General features: G+C 64.7%; 1 protein-coding gene across 1 annotated transcript in view; it reads left to right on the top strand.

Annotated features, from left to right (window-relative positions):
* The window catches only part of SND1 (staphylococcal nuclease and tudor domain containing 1), a 134,365-nt gene that overhangs the window by 33,704 nt on the left and 82,752 nt on the right, over nucleotides 1–17,909 (top strand). The window contains exon 11 of the mRNA XM_082310600.1: nucleotides 13,303–13,392. Within this exon, the coding sequence (XP_082166726.1) occupies nucleotides 13,303–13,392 (90 nt within the window). The remainder of the gene's footprint in view (nucleotides 1–13,302; nucleotides 13,393–17,909) is intronic.

The following is a 17,909-nucleotide window of genomic DNA, read 5'->3' as shown; positions in this document are numbered from 1 at the left end:
CTGTGCCTGCACTGTCTCCTCCGGTGTCGGCTCCCTCCTGCAGCCCGCTGCTCCGAGCATCACTCTCTGCTTGGGGCCGGGTTGTGGCAGGGCTTGACATTGGCATTGCTGCGAGTGGGGACCCCCCTGGGGTCTGCCCCTGGGGGTCCGCCTCCTGGGGCAGCCCCGACAGCCCCCCCGGCTGGTGCCGGCACGCTGCTGGGTGGGGGGCTGGTCCTCGGCTGGCAGAGCGGAGCCCCCGGGGATGCGGGGCGATGCTCGGACCAGCCCGGTTATCTGCTGCGATCCTGGCCGGAGCGGGCCGGGGTCTCTGCTGCCGCGTCCCGCCGTGGGAGCCGAGGAGGGCAGGGCCCCGGGGCCGGATCGGCCCCCCCGTGCCGCGGGAGGGGATGGCTCAGGGGTCGTGCGGGATTTGCCCTGCCTCGGATGAGGCGCACGGTCCCTGCGGCGGCAGCTCGGCAGAGGACGGATTTGGTCCCCTCCGGTGGTGGCTGCGGCGTGGTGGAGTGTGCGTGGGCAGCGGGAACCCCCGCGGGGCTGCATCTCCTCTCCGCCTGTTCCTGGGGCTGCCGAGCTTTAAAGCAAAGATGAGGGGTTGAAACCACGGAGGAAAATATTTTTTAAAATGTTCCGTAAGCCCTACGAGGGTCTGCGTTACAGCAAGCAGATGGGTATTCAGCATAAACCCGAATTAAATAGCATGATTTCTCCGTTTTTTTTTGGACAAAAGCGTACCTGGGGAAGGCACACGAGCTGTGGGTGGGCTAAATCCGGTGCTGGGAGGGAGAATGCTGTGAAAGCAAACGCCTTGTCTCCCGGTTAACCGTCCCTTCAGGGAAAACCTGGGCTGGTGCGGTGCGCTCTGGGAGGGATGCTCCTGGCCGCCCGTGACCGTGCTCGGGGCTGTCAGCTCCCCGTGGGCCACTGGTGCCGCTGGTGCATCTCCAGCACGTAACGGCGCGACCCGGTGATGGGCTGGGTCGGCTTTTCCAGGGGTCTCGGCTGTGAGACATTCAGAGCATCTCGCACTGGGCTGCTTTCCTGCTGCTCCCTCGGCTCGGCGAGGCGGTCGGGGGAAAGTCACGTTCATTTAAAATAGAATTCAAACATTGCGGTGTTGTAAAATTAAAAAAAAACCAAACCCCCAAACCCTTCTGAAATGACCGAGTATTTCTATACATCTCAATTTCCTCATTAGCGGCGACATTATCTCCTCGTCCGCGGAGAGGTGGCTCACTGCGCGCGTTGCCAAAGCGCCGCTGGTTAATGAATTCTCCGTTGACGGCGAACGTCGTGCTCGGGCGATTTCCCCGGTTCGTCCCTAGGAAAGGCCACTGCCTTCCCTGCCGCTACCTAAGGATGCTTGTAGCGGTTAGAGGTTACGGCGGAGCCGTGAAACCCCCCTCCGGGTGCTCTCACTCCGGCACCAAAGCTGGAATTAAGGGGTTATTCCCCAAACATTCCTCAGCCAGAAATATTCTCCTCTAATGCCGGCGAAACAAAAACTTCAATGGCTTAGAAATTACTTTTCGCAAGAATCGCGACGGCTTTAAGCAGAGGCTTTCCTTGCAAAGGGTAATCCCGTTTTTAACGAGGTAATTTATAGTTGCTGATTACAGCCCCGAACGGTCCTGTGTGAGCAAACACGCTGGAGCAGCGAACGCGCTATCTGCTGGTGCCAGGCTCCCGCGGGTCGCCGGTTGAGAGGGAGATATCCAAAGGATGCCTGTAATTAGCCCGAGCGTTTAATTTAATAAAACAAGTGACTAAAAACATAAGCGTGCTGTATTCTAAAAGCGTTGCACGTAATTACAAATTATCTTAATTCAGCGCCAGCACAGCCAACTTGGTAATCGCCTCATAAATAACTTTTAGCTGACTTCAGCCTCCGCGATCAGCGCTGCCTCCAAGGGTACCGGTGGTTTGGGGGGATTCGGGGAAGGAGGGGGCTCCGTGGGGCGCGCGGTCCGGTGCGGGGAGCGGGGCTGCGCGGCGTCCGTCTGCGGGGCCGGCACCGCTGCGCTTCGGCCACGGCGCCCGCCGGTGGGGCCCCTCCAGGCTCACATCTGGGGGATTGCAAGGGGACGCTGCCCCGGGTGCTGCAGGGCGCCCGGGGCATCGCTGGGCGCGTGTCCCCAGCCCGCGGGCACCACCTCTGCCAGTGCCCTGCCCAAAAATGCCTGTTTCACCCCCGAGCCCTGGGAGCTGGTGCTCATCTGCTGATATTTTGTGCCAAAACGGCGCCTGGAGCTTCGCCTTTTATTTTCACGCTGGGAGAGAGATGACGATCGTATCGATCGCGTGGTTTCCATTGGCTCTGTGGCTTTTCTGCTGGGGCTGCTTTATTTCCCCGCGGACCGGAGCAGCGGAGGCTTCACCGTGGCTGCGTGCCGCAAGCTTTCTGGGGGAGCGTGCCCCCACGTCGGGGTCTCCCAGCTGGGGGCTATGGGTGTGTGGTGCTGAGGCCCTCAAGCTCCCTCCCCGGGGACGAGGAGGGTCGTCAGGAGACCGGGGCCGCTTACGGCACCGGGGATGCTGTAATGGGGCAGCGTCGGCGGCAGAGCCGGCTCCTCCTGGGCAGGATCCGGCCCGGCCCTGCGCCGCGGGAGCGCAGCTCCCGGGAGGGTGCTTGTTCAACGTGTAGCACATGCTGACAAGACAAACAACTTTATTAATTTAAGCCCGCTGCTAACGCGATTGCCAGCAGCCGTGCAAAGGAGGGTCGCGGGGGCACGGAGCGTCCTCCGCCCGGAGCGGCTGCGGCCGGCGTGGCCGTCCTGGCAGGAGAGCTGCTGGCCACGGCGGGTTTTGTTCCTCTTTGTAAAACCACGTTCTTGCAGGTGAGGAGCAAAGCCCCAGTGTGGAGCCTTCAGAGAATTACGGGCCGCAAATAAAATGTGCTTTTGTACCTGCTTTTGAGGAGTTAGAGGCGCTGAGCGCAGCGGCGAGCGGAGATACGGGCTCTGTTCTCGTGGAGCAATTAGAATTACGGCAGCTTTGGTCTTGGCTGCGCCCGGGCTTGGTTTTGAGCCCAAAGAGGGAGTGGGGACGGTTTCCCGGTGCAGGCAGGAGTTACCGGCATTGCACGCACCGTTCGTCGCAGGGATGCTGCAGCGCTGGCTGCTGAGCACGCGGTGGGAGCTGCGCTGCTCGTGTCGGCACACGCCCCGCTTGCATCCCTCTGGGATGCGGAAAGGCGGAGGAACGAGGCCGGGGACCGCCGGGGACCCGCTGCGGGTCCGGAGCAGCACGTGCCGGGTGGAAGGCGCTAACCGCAGCAATGGAAATTCCTGTGGAAAATGCTGTGTCCTGCTTCATCTGTTGCTCCAGCAGGAGAGAGGAGCCCCAAGGTGACCGGTTACGGCACCGTGCTTGTCCTGTGGGTTCCTGGAGGGAGACCTGGAGGGTTTCGGGTGAGATCCAGCTTGCTGCCGACTTCTTCTCCGTGCCAGGGGCTCCCAGCACAAACGGCTGCTGGTGCATCCAGAGGGGAGGAAAACCTTTCCTTTCCTCCTTTGGGATCCCATTAACCTGGGGACAGGGTCCCTCCGGGGATGCCCGTGGCTCGGCGGGACCCCGCTTTGGAGAAGACCTCTTCTCGCCACCACCTTCCTGGTGCTGCCGCTCCTCCGTGCCGTTCCTCATCGCCGGGAGCGGCACGAACACCCCGGGCCCGTTGCAGGATGCTCCCCATCACCACGGGCTGCGGGTCCTCCTGCTCTTCGCCGTTGAAACGGGCTGGCAGAGGGAGATGAGCAGGCAGCGTGTGGCAGCAGGCGGAAGGTTTAAATTAGGGCCTCTCTCTAACGTGATTAATCAGTGCCTTCAGGCTTGATGGAGATGGATGGTTGCTGGCGAGGCTGCAGGAGTGAGCCCAGGCGCGCGGCGAGCGCGGCCCCGGCGCCCTGGGGAGGGGAGCGGAGCGGCGTGCGCCAGCGGCACCATCAATACCGGGGCTGGGCTCTGACGGGTTTTATGGGGGAGGATGGATACGGGATAAGACAAGAGAAGACAGCGGCCGGGATGGAGCAGCCTTTCCCCCGCCCGGCAGCACTCTCGGGGTTGCTCTCGTGCCCTGGGCTGGTTTTGGGAAGGGGACCGGAGGATGCGGAAGACTTGCTGCGTGCTGTACGTGGTTCAGCCCGGCCCCGCATCCGGCTGCAGACCCAGCTGCGTGGTGAGGATGATGGCGGAGAAAAGCCTTCGGTGCCCCTTCGGCGTGCCGGTGACTGGGGCTGGGCTGCTTGTGCTTGGGGCCACCGAAAACCTGGCTGTCCCCTGCCTTCCCGAGCTGGCTTCGGGGTGCCGAGCCCCTCGTCTGCCCGGGAAGCTGCGGCAGGAGAAGCAGGAGAGCTTTGCAGAAAGGGGAGGACTCGGAGCGGCTGCCACGGCGAGTTGTATTTGGAAGTGAGGAAGGTCGGCACCGAGCTCAGCCCGTCTGCACGTGCCACGAAGGGCGACTGCCGGCAAGCTCGGCCCAGCCGGCACTGCCGCAGTGCCGAGACGCCGCGGCCGGGGTCTCCGTCACGGTGCAAGGTCCCCGCTCCCAAGGGGACAGCGTGGTGCCAGCAGTGCCGAGCAGGGGCTGGGGTGCGGGGGCACCTCCGGCTCCCCCCGCCCTGGGCCGCCGCGGTGCCGGTGCCGTGCAGGGCTGGGGGCCCGAGGGGGGAGCGCTCCTGTGAGCCTCTCAATACGCTTTGATAAAATGCAAATCGCGTTAAAATGGTCGACTTCCAATTACAAGGCTCCAGCGGGGAGCCTGTTTTGATAATGAAAGTGATTAAAGTGGGGGCCTCTCTTTCTCGCGTGGTATGGAAGCTCAGCTCGGAAGTTTGTTTTTCTCTCTTTAATTGGAATCTGCTAACGATATTTGGGTGATTCCTGGGCCTGAGATGCTCTGATGCCACCCTGGGGGCTGAGCAGGGGCTTGGGGAAAACCCTCTGCCCCCGGGGTGCCGGGGCAGGGTCAGTTCGGCCGCGGTGCCCGCTCCCTGAGGCATCTTCCCCCAGCTCCAGCACGGTTGGTGCCGGGAGCACCGCACCGGCGCTGCTGCCCTCCTGCTTCACCGGCGGTGTGCGTTAACACCCCCGGGGGTGCCCGTCGCGGGAGAGGAGAGCGGCTCCCTGGCAGCGGCTGGGGAAGCTGCACTCCCCGGCAGGGCCTGTGCCGCGGTGCCACCCCACCGCCGGCGACTCCCCCGCTGCCCTGCCTGTCCCGGTGCCGTGGCACCCCCGGGCAGCACGGCTTTGGGCCGAGCCAGCCCAAAAGGACGGCTTGGATGGGTGCGAGGTGACCCGGCATCGGGATGAGCACCCAGCGCTGCTGGCTGGAGCACCCGTACGCTGAGCTCGGATGATGGGAGCGACCCGCCAGGGCTTTTGAAGCTGCCGGCTCTCTCACCGCAGGCAGGTGATGTAGAAGGTGGGAGCCGTCCCGTAGCAGCAGCCGCAGGGTAAGGGGCTTCCAGGGGAAGCTTCCCCCTGACCCCCAGAGGTCAGGGCCGTCCCTTTGTGCGAGTATCAGAGAGCTCCCAGAGCGGCCGCTGGCGTTAATCCTCTTAGGGCTGTAACTGGCCCTGGTCTCGCTGGCTGAAGGAGATGCTCTCCTCTTCCCTGTGCCCTCTCGGAGAGCAGCTGGGAAAGAGCGGCTCTCCCAGGCTGGCAGGGGGCTGCCGGGGGGCTGCCGGATCTGCCTGCGCCCCTCAGACTCCTTCGGCCGCTGCCACAAACGACTCCGCTCCTGCACGGCCCCTGCCCGCGACCTGGCTGCGGCCAGGCTGCGACTGGTCCCTGTGCCGGTCCGGCCCACCCCACCGAGCGCGGCAGTGGTGGCGTCACCGCGGTCATCGCTGCGGCCGAGGATGCAACCAGGTGGGGCCGGCGACCCGTGCCACCCCCTGGGGCTGCCCGTGGGCTCGCTGGCGGCAGGGCAAGGCAAGGCAAGGCAGGGCAGGCAGGGCAGGCAGGGCAGGGCTGCCCTCCCCTCTCTCGGCCAGCACTCGGCCGCTCCCGCGGGGTCTCTGGGCAGGCACGCTCTCCTTTATTGCCATTTAAAAATCCTCTCCAGCTCTGCCGTGACCACCCGGCGTTTATCACTCGAGTGGTTCAGGGGCGCGTGGTGCCTCGGTATCAAGTGCCGGCTGCCGGGGAGGTGCTGCGCAGGCAATTAGGGAGCGGAGAACACTTCTGCAGGAGAGCAGGCAGAGCCGGAGAAGCTGAATGCACACTTCATGCTTTGCATTCGGGATTTGGCACCTGCTCGTGCGAGCTGGGGCCGCCCAAGCAGAGATGCTGCTTATTCCTCTGCTGCAGTGGGAGCCCCTCATCCTTGTCTCCTCGCTGCAGCACGTGCCTGCGATCCTCAGGGCTGTTGCTTTCCTGTTGCTGTTTCTGCTCCTGGTGTCATCCCCTGCCTTGCAGAAGCGCTGCCCGGCTCCTGGGACCGACCCGGGAACGAGCCGATGCCGTCTGTAGGAGCATCGCCCACGTGCGTGCCGTTAAACCAGATGCGTGCCTTGCCATCTTTGCAGAGCAGAGCTTCCAGGCGCTACAGAGGCTTTGATATGGAAAAGCCTGTCCCCAAACGCTCGGCAGCGGCACGCTTCTGCTCGCCAGCTGCCGGCTCCTCTTGGAGCCCTGCGCCGGGCGTGCTTGTTACACCAGCACGGAGCACGCCGCCGCGTTCGCTGTCACCGCCTCACCGGCCTCTCTGATGGATTTCCCACTCGGCGCATCCCCTGGCGAGCCGAGCCTGCCGGGTTCAGCCGAGGATGCGGCGGGGCGGGCGGGCTGGGAACCGCAGCGGCACTGCTAACGAACCGTCTCCCCTTCCCTCCTTCGCCTTCGCGCTCCCCGTGCGGGAGCTGACCCCAGGGGTTCACCGCGCAGCCCGGCTCGCCCCCGCTGCCGCTCCGAGGATTCCTCTGCCTGCGGGAGCAGGCCCTGCTTGCTCTGGATCGGATCCTTCCCCCGGTGCCCGGCTCTGCCCCAGCACAAGCCGGGCAGCCGCTGAACGTTTCCCCCACCCTGGGGTCCCTCCGGGGCTGCTGCGTCCCGGAGCAGCCCCGCAGCCGCCGGGTCCCGGGGACGCTGGGCACACTGCCGACGCCGCTCCCAGCCGCTTTCGGTGGCAGCTGGTAATCTACACCCCGGCATATTCTCACGTGTCGCTTCGAGTTGATTTGCTATGCTAATTGCTTTACAAATAATAAGCTTCCCTAATTGCGCTGGCGGGGAAGGGGAGAGCTCTCCCCACCTGCGGTCCCGCGGCACCACCCGGCTGCGGGTCCCGGCCCCTCGGCCCTTCTGGGGTCCCCCCGTGAGCGCTGGCACCCACAGCGTCCCACACTGGAATTCTTGGGAGAAACCCCAAAATCCTGCGCACGGGGAGCTGGGAGTCCTGGCTCGTCCCCGGGGGGTCGGGCCGTCCTCCCCTGCTCTGTGAGCCGGTGAGTGCGCCGGGACCGGTGGGGTGTCAGGAGGTGCCGCCGGCACGCCGGGCCGTGTTTCGCCGGCCAGGGTCTCGGAGCATTTCCAGCTGCTCCGAATGTGCCCACATCCATTGTTGTCCCCATCTTCTGCCCCTGGGGCTGGGAGCGGGACCCCCAGGCAGCGGGGGTCCCAGGGCACCCAGTGTTTAACCCCCCGTGGCAGGGTGCGATCCTTCGCGGCAGATACGGGCTGCCGCTTTCCTGAAAATAGGCTTTAATTGGCTACTGTATGCCATAATGATGTTAATTTGACAGGAAAGCCGGAATTCACTCGGCCTGTTAGGTATTTAAAGCCGTACGGGGGTTATTTAAGGGGGAGGGAGGTTGGGGGGGCTGCCGGCACGCGGCGCTCACCACCCCTCACCGGGGAGCGCAGCCAGTGCCGGCCCCGCGGGCAGCACCCGCTTTCGAGGTGCTCCCTGTTTCATTTTAAACAAAAAGCTGGCGCCTTTCCCCGGGCTCCCCGGCACGTATCTGCGGGCAGCCTGCGAGGACGCGGCGCCTTCCCCTCGATTCCTGGATCGCAATCCCTGTCTCCGCGTTCAGCCCCCCCTCCTCCAGCAACTCTCCGGAGACGAAGCTCCACGCGTTGACTTTCTCGTTAATAAAACGACTTCCTCATCACGCACCTTTAATTAAATGAGGCTAATATGCAGCTTTTTTTTTTTTTTTTTAATTATTTTTTGAATGACTGATGACTCTCCCTGGCAGCCGGGGAAAGCCGGGGCCGGCGTTTCGGCATCCAGCTCCCCGCGGAGCTGCGCCGTCCCTCTCGCCCATCCCGCTCCCGCAGCTGGATGTGGCCGAGGACGTCGCTTCCCCGGGCACCGTGAAATCCCGCGTCGGGGAAGGCGACCTGGAGGGATGCTGCTGCGGTTCGAGCTCTTGGCTTGAAAAGCAGTTTAAAAAAAGCAATATCTTTCTCCGTGTCTATAATTGCTGGCTGTTTTACGGTCGTAGAATTTAGTTAACATCCTTGCCGTTATATTGATTTTTAATGTTTATTTGCAAAACCTCAAACGTGTGTCCAAGTTCTTGAACGGCTTCCCAGACTGATCTGCTGTGCCGCTTCCCCTCCGATATGAAATATCATTTTTACAGGCCAGCAAAACGGTATTTAATGGTGGCTGACAGGGTGGCGGTTAAGGGCGATATGTATTGGACACTTAAACGTTTCTATTTTCCGACTCCTGGCTCAGCCCATTGCGTTTTACTTGTGCTGGGAATTGCAGATGGGTTTGCATTTTTCATCAGCATCACGATAACGCGGCCTTGGTGAGGACTCAGCCCCCGCCTCTCCGGCTCCTCCGGGGCCAGCGTGGTGCGGCCGCGGGTCCCGGCACGGCACGGGGAGGGCGGCTGCTCCGGCAGCGGGGACGGTGCCCGCACCAGTGGTCCCCTGTTTGGGGTGCTCCCACGTGGCTGCAGATCTGTGAGGTGCTCTGAGGTTGCCGGTTTTATTTTTTTAAGGCAAACATTAGCTTTTGTGTGATGCCGGGGAGAGCCGCCGCCACTGCCGCGCTCGGAGAAGAGGCTTTTAAGCACTTGAGCACTGCTTCCAGGGCAGACATTTCCCCTCTGCTCATTAATGCAGCTGCAGGGTTTTACACAAGCCGGGTAATTCCCCGGCTACGCGGCGGCAGAGGAGCCCATCCAGAGCACCAGCCCCACGCCAGCGCCGCGCCAGGACCCTCAGCCACGCCGCGCCATCCCCGTGCCGGGTGGGACGGAGGGTGCGTCCCGTGGGAGCTTTGCAAGCGAAGCCGGGGCATCTTTGTGAGCAGCTCCTGTGCCCTCCCTGCGCCGAGGCTGCCGAGCCGCTCTCGGGTCCCTTCTCCGCCGATGTGATCGCTGCCGGCACCCGACCCCCCCAGCGCTACACCGTGGGCCGGTGACGCCGGGGCCGCCCAGGGCTTTGCCGCTGGCTCCCGCCATCCCCCTTCCCGTGCTCCAGCGCTGTGCAGGACGGGATTTGGGACTTAACAGGCTGTGCCAGATAGACACTTAAATAAGCAATAAATTTGGAGTTCGTTAGCGAGGATTAATTAGTGTTTGCGCAGGGCTTTGCCCGTGCGAAGCAGCCGACGGGAGCCCGGGCAGCGTTATTTATCTTGAAGCTTTGCCGTGACCTTGTGGAGGTTGGGAGGGACGCGTTGCCCGGGTCCCGTCAGGTCCCACCGTGGCTGCGCTGCGAAGGCGAGCAGAGGAAAGCCCAGCGAGCTCCCGGCTGCGGGCCCCGGGGCCGGGAGCCACCCCGAGGACTCGGGGACAGGGGATGCTCCGGGAGCCTGGCAGGCAGAGCAGGCAGCCGAGTGCAGGCAGCAGCCTGCTGTGTGACCTCGAAGCGGGCGTCCTTGCATCGCAGAGCTGCTCGGACGGGGCTGGGGAGCAGCGATCCCGGGTTTGGCTGCAGGGGAAAGGCAGTGTTTGAGTGCAAGCGTTTCTTTTGGGGGCTCTCCTGGGCTTTCGGGGGCTCTCCTGGCCCCGCGGGGAGCAGGGCTGGCAGTCAGGCCAGGGAGGCTGGCAGAACCTGGGCTCTGTTTCGGGGTGCAGGCAGAGGGGCAGGAGGCGGCAAGGTGGGGAGCATCCGCACGCCCGGTGTGGGAGGGCTGCGCCCGCCCTGCGCCTCAGCCCCTTGGCTTATTTCTCCATCCCCGCGCGGTGATTTTTCAGCGAAGCAACGGCCGTGGCTGTATGGCACCGCTTCGCAGCGCTGGGCTGTGAAATGAGGAGTTGGTCATCCCTGCTCCTCCGGCTCCGCGCGGCCGGGGCTCTGCCGCGAGGGGACGGGGACGGGTTCGTGCGTGCGCCTGCGGGGCCCGGGGGGGCCGCCCTGGGGGGATACCCCAGGAGGAGCGGGCAGCCCCGCTCGGACCCCGCTCCCGGCACCGCAGGATTTATCACACGGCTCGACTCCAGCTCTGGCGTGGGGCCAGGAATTTTTTTGGCACCAGCTAAATAATGGAGATGCCTCCGTCCCCGCACGCCTCGCCGGGAAGGGGAGTGGCGTGAATAATGCATCGTCCTGCGGTGCGCCTCGGCGCAGCCGGGGAGCCGGCCTGATCGCGGGGCTGAGACGGCGCTGGCAGCAGCGCCGGCATTTCCTACGGCAGCGGCACGCTCCCCGAGCCCCCGTGCCGGGGCTTCCCTCGGGCCCCCCGCCAGCTGCGCAGTCCCTGTGCACTCAGCCGCGGCTTTATTTTATATGGGGCGAGGAGAAAGGTCTCTCCCTGCCGGAAAACCGGCTTCGGGGCCGGCTAGCTGGCACCGTGTGCCGTGCTGCCCGCCACAGCTCCATGCCAGCCTCGTCAAGCCCATCTCATTAGGTGCCAGGAAGCTTTTCCGTGCCACGAGTGATATCGGGCTGATCCCTGGTGAGCATAAAAGCTCCTTTCCAGAAGAAATCCCATCTCTGTCGATCCCACGCCCTGCCAGGCTCGGGACCTGCCCTCGCCCTGCCTGCAAAGGGGATTTCAGCCGCTGCGGGAGCAGGCACCTCCTCCGGGGACGGGTTTGGCGCTGGGTGCAGCACCGGCTCGCTGCCATGGGTGGGGATGCCCTCACGGGACCCGACCCGTTCCCATCGCCGGCGCTGGCAGGGGCTGCGGCGCTGGGTGACAGCGATGCGGGTGGAGGAGGGAACGGGTCCAAGGATCAGCCTGGGAACAGCGTCGAGGACATAATCAACTCTATCAAAGCCTCATTCATTACGGAAGAACGCGGAGTGCGAGTGCCGGCGTGTCTTTGTCCGCTCGCTCCCTCTCCCATCTGATTCCACTCCTTCATTTCCTGCTGCTTTCACCTTATCTCCCTCTTTTCAGTGTATTCCTCCCCTCCCTGGCTCGGCGGGGCATGCGGGGGGCCGTTCCCCGCAGCACCACGCGGGCGAGCAGAGCGGTGTGCCAAGGGCCGTCCTCCACCGGCGTGGGCTGGGGAGCTCCCAGGGCTGGGTTGCCTTGGGTTGGGTTACATTGGGTTGGGTTGGGTTACGTTGGGTTGGGTTACATTGGGTTGGGTTGGGTTACGTTGGGTTGGGTTGGGTTACGTTGGGTTGGGTTGGATTGGGTTGGGTTGGGTTGGGTTGGGTTGGGTTGGGTTGGGTTGGGTTGAGGTGGCTTCTCCTCCCTCCCTCCCCTCCCGTGCTGGCAGGGCCTGAAGGCGCCGTAACCATAACAGTGCCGGTGTAGCCAACTGCAAAGTGTGCCCAAAGTCCAGCACACCACCAGCGAGGGAGCGGGATCTGCCGGGGAAAGCTGCGTCGCTCCCTCCGGGAATGGTGCCGAGCAGCGGCCGCCCCTCGGCGTTGCTTCCAAAGCCAGGTTCATTGTGCCGTCACACCGCGTGCTGCGTCCAGGTGTGGTGGCGTGGTTCCCCCCAGTGGAACCAGCACGGTTCGTGGGGGACGAGCCCCTTGGGGGTGGTGGCTCCGAAGACACCATCTCTGGCCCGGGGATTGCTCAGTCCCCAAAGCCGCGTCGCAGGGAGGGCGACCAAGGACGCTGCTGCGCGCCCGCCCCGTGCTCCTGCAAGGCGCCTGCTTTGGCCGCTCTCGGGGACGGTGCCCGGTGCCCGGAGCCCCTGAGCAAAGCCGGGGGTTGGGGACGCTGTTCCTGGCGCTGGCACTCCTCGGGGGGCATTGCCAGCTTCGGTGGCAGCTCCGTCCCCACCCCGGCTCTCTTCTGGCTGGGATGCGAGCCCCTGCCCGCGCCATCAGGCGATGCAGTGCCGTGCCGTGCCACGGAGCTCGTCGGGATGCTGCAGGGTGCTGGGGGCTCCCGGGGGCAGAGGGTGGCCCGGGGAGGGTGAGCAGTGCCCCGTGTCCTAATATGGATGATCTTGTACATCTTATATATTATCTTACATAGCTCCCGGGGCTGGCTGCTGCCAATCCTGCTCCACAAGACCAGCCACAAAGCCCACGCGGGTGCAGCCGTGCCGTGCGGTGCAGCTTGAGCCCTTCCCCGGTCCCTTCCCATCCCCGCGTCATTCCCAAATCCCCGCTGCCGTTTCTGCTGGAAAACTCCCCTCTTTGCTCAGCCTTTGAAGGGATTTCATCCTGGTGAGAGGCCCCGCGCAGCTGATGGGCAGCGAGCAGCCAGGTGCCCTCTGGTTCCCTTTCCTGGGCATCTCATCCCGCAAGTGCTGTTAATCGCCGGCTGATAACGAGCTTGTCTAACGAGCAACTTTTGTGCAGGAGCCCGCGTGAGCAGAGGCCGTGTACCCAACTCGCACAGTTGTCTTAATTACCGAGCTCTTTGAGCTTCGTTTTCCCCTCCCGCGGGTGGTGGGCGCGGGGAGGGGGTGCTGTGCGCGGCGTTTTGGGGAGACGAGACCTTTGATGCTTCCCTCTGTGAGCAGCGCTGAGCTGCCTGGCACGGGCTGAGCGGGGCCGGGGGGCTGGCGAGAGGGGCCAGGGTGCTCGGTGGGGGTGGTCGGCTCGTTGGAGGGACCCTGGCCATCTCCCCCCACCCCGAATTCCCCTCCCTCCTGTCCCCTTCTAGAGCTGCCACGTAAACTCGGAGGAGATGCTCGGCCTGGCGCTGCTGGCGCATCCTCGTGGGAGGATGCTGGTGTCGGCCGGGGGCTCCCCTCGGGGTTTCGGCAGAGCCGGGGCTGCGGCGATGCTCGGGGAGCCCACCCCGGGGTGCAGGAGCGGGAGGGCACCCATGGGAGCGGGCGGGGGGTGCTGGGCGCACCAGCTTTGGGGTGTCCGCTCGGGAGCGGGGAGCGGGCTGCCTCCCCACGGGGATGCTCATCACAGGGTGGTTTTGGGGGGCTCTCCTGACCTGTGCCCTCTCTGCCCCCGCTGCAGGACAAGAACAGGAAGCTGAGGCCCCTCTACGACATTCCCTACATGTTCGAGGCCCGGGAGTTCCTGCGCAAGAAGCTCATCGGGAAGAAGGTACGGAGGGGACGGGGATGGTGGCGAGGTCCTCGCTCGTCCCCGGCGCGGGCGGGTGCTAACGAGGGGCCGGGAGCCGTCGCTGCCCGTGCCGGTGGTGCCGCGTGAGTCCTTACGGGTGACCCGGGGGCTCTCCGCGGGGAATTGCGGGGTGCACCCAAAGCTGGAGCACCCATTGAGCTGGCCTCTCCCAGGGGTTGCGGTCTCGCTTTCAGCTGCACCCATTTCCCAGGAATGCCGTGTACCTGCGTCGCTTTATATGTCCCTTTGTTTCCCTGGCGTATTTTTCTAGGCTGGTTTAGAGCAATTCAGGGGAATGAAGAATATAATGTGCACTTAACTACTGAAGCACATGCTCAGGATGCAATTTTCAAATGCTCATAAAGTGGTCAAATAAAATCAATTTCCTTCATAGCGAGGCTGCTCGCTGCTGCTCATCGAGGACTATTTCCATGCCTAATTGCATCTTTCCATTTCAAAGCCCTGTTTATATATTAAAAAAAAAAAGGGAGGGGGAAATAGCAGCTTGTGAGACTTTTCTAATGGGAAGTCTGTCACTTGTCGTAGCGAAAAGCGGCTGCGAGGATGTTGCTGGCACTTGTGAAGAGAGCTCCGGTCTCTGCAATGGAAACCCAGTTGTTTCTGGGAGGGTCCTGGTCCCGTGCTGGGCTGCGCCTCGGCGGGGTCCCGGTCTGAGCGCTGCCGGCCACCCCAGGGGGTCCCGGCCCCGTTTTCCTCCAGCCACCACCGCTCGGTGGTGCAGCGGAGCGGGGTTTGCTCTCTCCCACCCTGCCGTGCTTGGCTGTTGCTTAAAACCACCCTTTTTCTCCCCAAAGCTGTTTGCATTCACCCTTGCACGCTCGCAGGCAGGAGCCGAGGTGGCCGAAGCCCCCGGCTTTGGTCACCGGGTCCCCACCGCGGCTGGGGATGGGGCCGGCTCTGCCAGAGCCCTTGGTGCTCGCGGTGCTGCCTGCACCGGTCCCGCGTCCCCCGTGCCCAGCCCCGGGGTGCTGGGGGAGCCGTCCCCGTGTGGGGCAGCCCCCGTCCCCGGCCGTCCCCGAGGCTGCCCGCTGCTCTCTGCGGCCCCGCGGCCCCAGGACCGCGTCCGGGCGGCACGGACTGCCGTGCCAGGGAGGAGGATGAGGGTCCCTCCTTCCTCCCGGGCCCCCCAGCGCGGTGCTGTGGCACGAGGCATCACGCTCAGTGCACCCAGAGGGGTGGGCAGCAGGATCGGTCCCTCCGGAGGTACCGGCAGGAGCAGGCAGCGGCGCAGGCTCGCTGCTCGGCCGCCGTTGGATCGCTGTCAGCAGCAGGAGGAGGGAAGCGGGACAGCAGCCAGCTGCCGCCGTCCCCGTGCCCAAAGTGTCTGGTCAGGAGCCAGTGACCCCCAGAAATAGAAGCAAGAAGCCATTTGGCTGCACGTGCCGCCAGCCTCCATGTTTAAAGCTCCCCGTAACCTTGCGGCGCGCTGCTGGGGCTGCGCGGCACGCGCCGGGCTCCTGCCTTCGCCGTTTCGGTAACCTTGGGAGCCGGGCGCTTGCTCGCCTTTGATGTTGCCTCGTTTGCTTTATAAATATTTCCTTTGTCAGCTCCACGTTTTTCACTTCGGATTAATTTGATTGAGGAAAGCGATGAAAAAATCCTTTCCGTTAATGATCAAAACAGTCCCTCGAGGTTGGCGGCGCGGCCTGATTTGAAATGACAGCCTTGCACGGGGTGGCTCGCCCTTGCCTTCTCACGGCTCGCTGTCAGCATCAATCTTTGCGGCAAAATCCCTCTTTTCCCACCCCCTTTTTTAATACACTTTTAAAGCCCACCCCGGCAGGGAGCTAGCGACTTCTGAGAGCTGTCTGCTCGCGGGGAGATCAAACGGGGTGGGCTCGCACCGATGCGCAGCGCTGCCCGCGGCGTCGGCACAGCTCCAGCTCCTTGCGTGTCTGCAGGGGTGCCCCGGGGGAGCCCTGCCTGCTCCGGGGACCCCTGCCTGCTTCGGGGAGCCCTGCCTGCCCTGGGGGACCCCTACCTGCTCCAGGGACCCCTGCCTGCTTCGGGGAGCCCTGCCTGCCCTGGGGGACCCCTACCTGCCCTGGGAGCCCTGCCTGCTACAGGGACCCCTGCCTGTTTCGGGGAGCCCTGCCTGCCCTGGGGGACCCCTACCTGCTCCAGGGACCCCTGCCTGCTTCGGGGAGCCCTGCCTGCCCTGGGGAACCCCTGCCTGCCCTGGGAGCCCTGCCTGCTCCAGGGACCCCTGCCTGTTTCGGGGAGCCCTGCCTGCCCTGGGGGACCCCTACCTGCCCTGGGAGCCCTGCCTGCTCCAGGGACCCCTGCCTGTTTCGGGGAGCCCTGCCTGCCCTGGGGGACCCCTACCTGCCCCAGGAAGCCCTGCCTGCCCCGGGGAGCCCTGCCACCCTCCGAAGGGTGTCCCTTCCCGCAGAGCCCTGGGTTGGCCGATCCCTGGATCCTTGGGAGATCTGGATCTCCCGGATCCTCGGGCAGGCCCGGCAGTCAGACCAGTGCCGACTGCTCCAGCCTCGCTCTTGGCATCCCCGGCTGCGAGTCCCCGTGGGCTGCGGTGGCCCCTTGAGCCGCCGCCCCTCCGCCGAGCACCTTCTGGCCCCCTTCTCCTCCCCTCTCCTGCGTGGGCGTGATGGGTGACGGGTGCTGAGCGGCTGTGGCCGTGCTGGCATGTCCCCGAGGAGTGGTGGCTGTGGGGACCCTCCCCATCGCAGGGGACTTGAGGTTTGGGGTCTGCCCTGCGCACCCCCAGTGCCCGCCCCAGGCTGCCCCCGGGGCCGGGGCTCCCCTGCCCGGCTCGGAGCTGCCTCCTGCCTCCCCGCTGCCTTTCCCTTGCCTGGGAAGAGCTGGCACAGCTTGACGGCGTGACAAGCCCCGGGAGGGATCGCCGCTGGCAGCCGCTCCGGCGGAGCGCGATCATCCCCTTCAAGATTGATGAATTGAATATTAGGAATAATTAGGCCAGGATGAGGTTTTGGTCTCGCTGCCGGTGTTTCATCAGCCGCCTCCTCGGCCGTGAGCACCGTGTGTCTGTCGGGCTTGGCCGTGCCGTGAAGTGGCTTAGGGCTTGTCTCATGGGTGCTGTCCCTGCGCCCTGGGGACCCTCCTCATGGGTGCTGTCCCTGTGCCGTGGGGACCCTTCTTGTGGGTGCTGTCCCTGCGCCGTGGGGACCCTTCTTGTGGGTGCTGTCCCTGCGCCGTGGGGACCCTTCTTGTGGGTGCTGTCCCTCCGCCGTGGGGACCCTCCTCGTGGGTGCTGTCTTTGCACAGCGGTGACCTTGCCTTGTGGGGGCTGTCCCTGCACCCTGGGGACCCTCCTTGTGGGTGCTGTCCCTGCACCCTGGGGACCCTCCTCGTGGATGATGTCCCTGCATGGTAGGGACCCTCCTCGTGGGTGCTGTCCCCGCGCCCTGGGGACCCTCTTTGTGGGTGATGTCCTTGCATGGCAGTGACCTTGCCTTGTGGGTGCTGTCCCTGCGCCATGGGGACCCTCCTCATGGGTGCCGTCCCTGCGCTGTGGGCACCCTCCTCGTGGGTGCTGTCCCTGCACCCTGGGGATGCTCCTCATGGGTGCTGTCCTTGCACGGCGGTGACCTTGCCTCCTGGGTGCACGGTGGCAGCTCCGGAGGGCCGGTGTGACACTAGAGGGAGCTGCACTGTAGGAATTGTGGAGCTGGATGTGCCCCCATCCCACCCCATCCCACCCCAAGGGAAGCGGCACCCACGCCAGGGAGCGGGACCCGCTCCCGGCACCCCCGCCGCTGCCCCCTTTGCCGTCCCGGAGCAGCTTTGCTTTGGTACATGGACACGGAGCGGGGCCAGAACAAGCCACCCCTCGCCCCGGGCGGTGGGCGCTGGGGCAGGGACCCGCCGGGCTTTGCACGCGCGTGTGTAAGACGCTAAGTGTGAGCTGGGAGCTGCTGGGGGGGGCTCCCGAGGTATCGGCAGCCCCGACTCCCCTGGGGCTGGGGCTCCCCTGCAGCCGTTGCCCGCCCGTGCCCGGCGTTGCAGGAGGGCAGCCCCTGCCCAGCCCCTGCCCAGCCCCTGCCCAGCCCCTGCCCAGCCCCGGCTGCTCCGATCCTGGCACGGGGAGGACGCGTTTCACCGGCAAGGACAAAAGTCCTCCGGCTGCGGCGAGCCGTCTGTCCTCAGCTGCCCTCCTGTCCTCATCCTGACACCTCCCGGTGCTCCGGCTGTGCCGCAGGCAGCGTGCCGTCCGGTGCGGGCAGCCTGCCATCCGGTGCGGGCAGGAGTGCTGCGAAGGCAGCAGGGACCGTGTTTGGGGTCAGACACCTCAAAAGCACCATCTTGGCACGATGGGATCCCATGAGATCCCATGGTCCCCTCTCCTCTTCGGTTTGGGGGTCACCGCTACCCCCACCACCTCCAGGCAGACAAAATTAATTGGAAATTAATAAATCTTTCTGCTGTGCGCTGCTCTCCCAGTATATCCCGCTCCCGGCTGCACGGCGGCTCCGTGGGACGTCCCTCTCACTGCCGGG

This window comes from Platalea leucorodia (genome assembly GCF_965183815.1).
Source record: "Platalea leucorodia genome assembly, chromosome: 4".
NCBI classification, from domain to species: Eukaryota; Metazoa; Chordata; class Aves; order Pelecaniformes; family Threskiornithidae; genus Platalea; species Platalea leucorodia.
The sequence above is the reverse complement of the archived record's forward strand: the minus strand, read 5'-3'. Positions and strand labels throughout refer to the sequence as shown.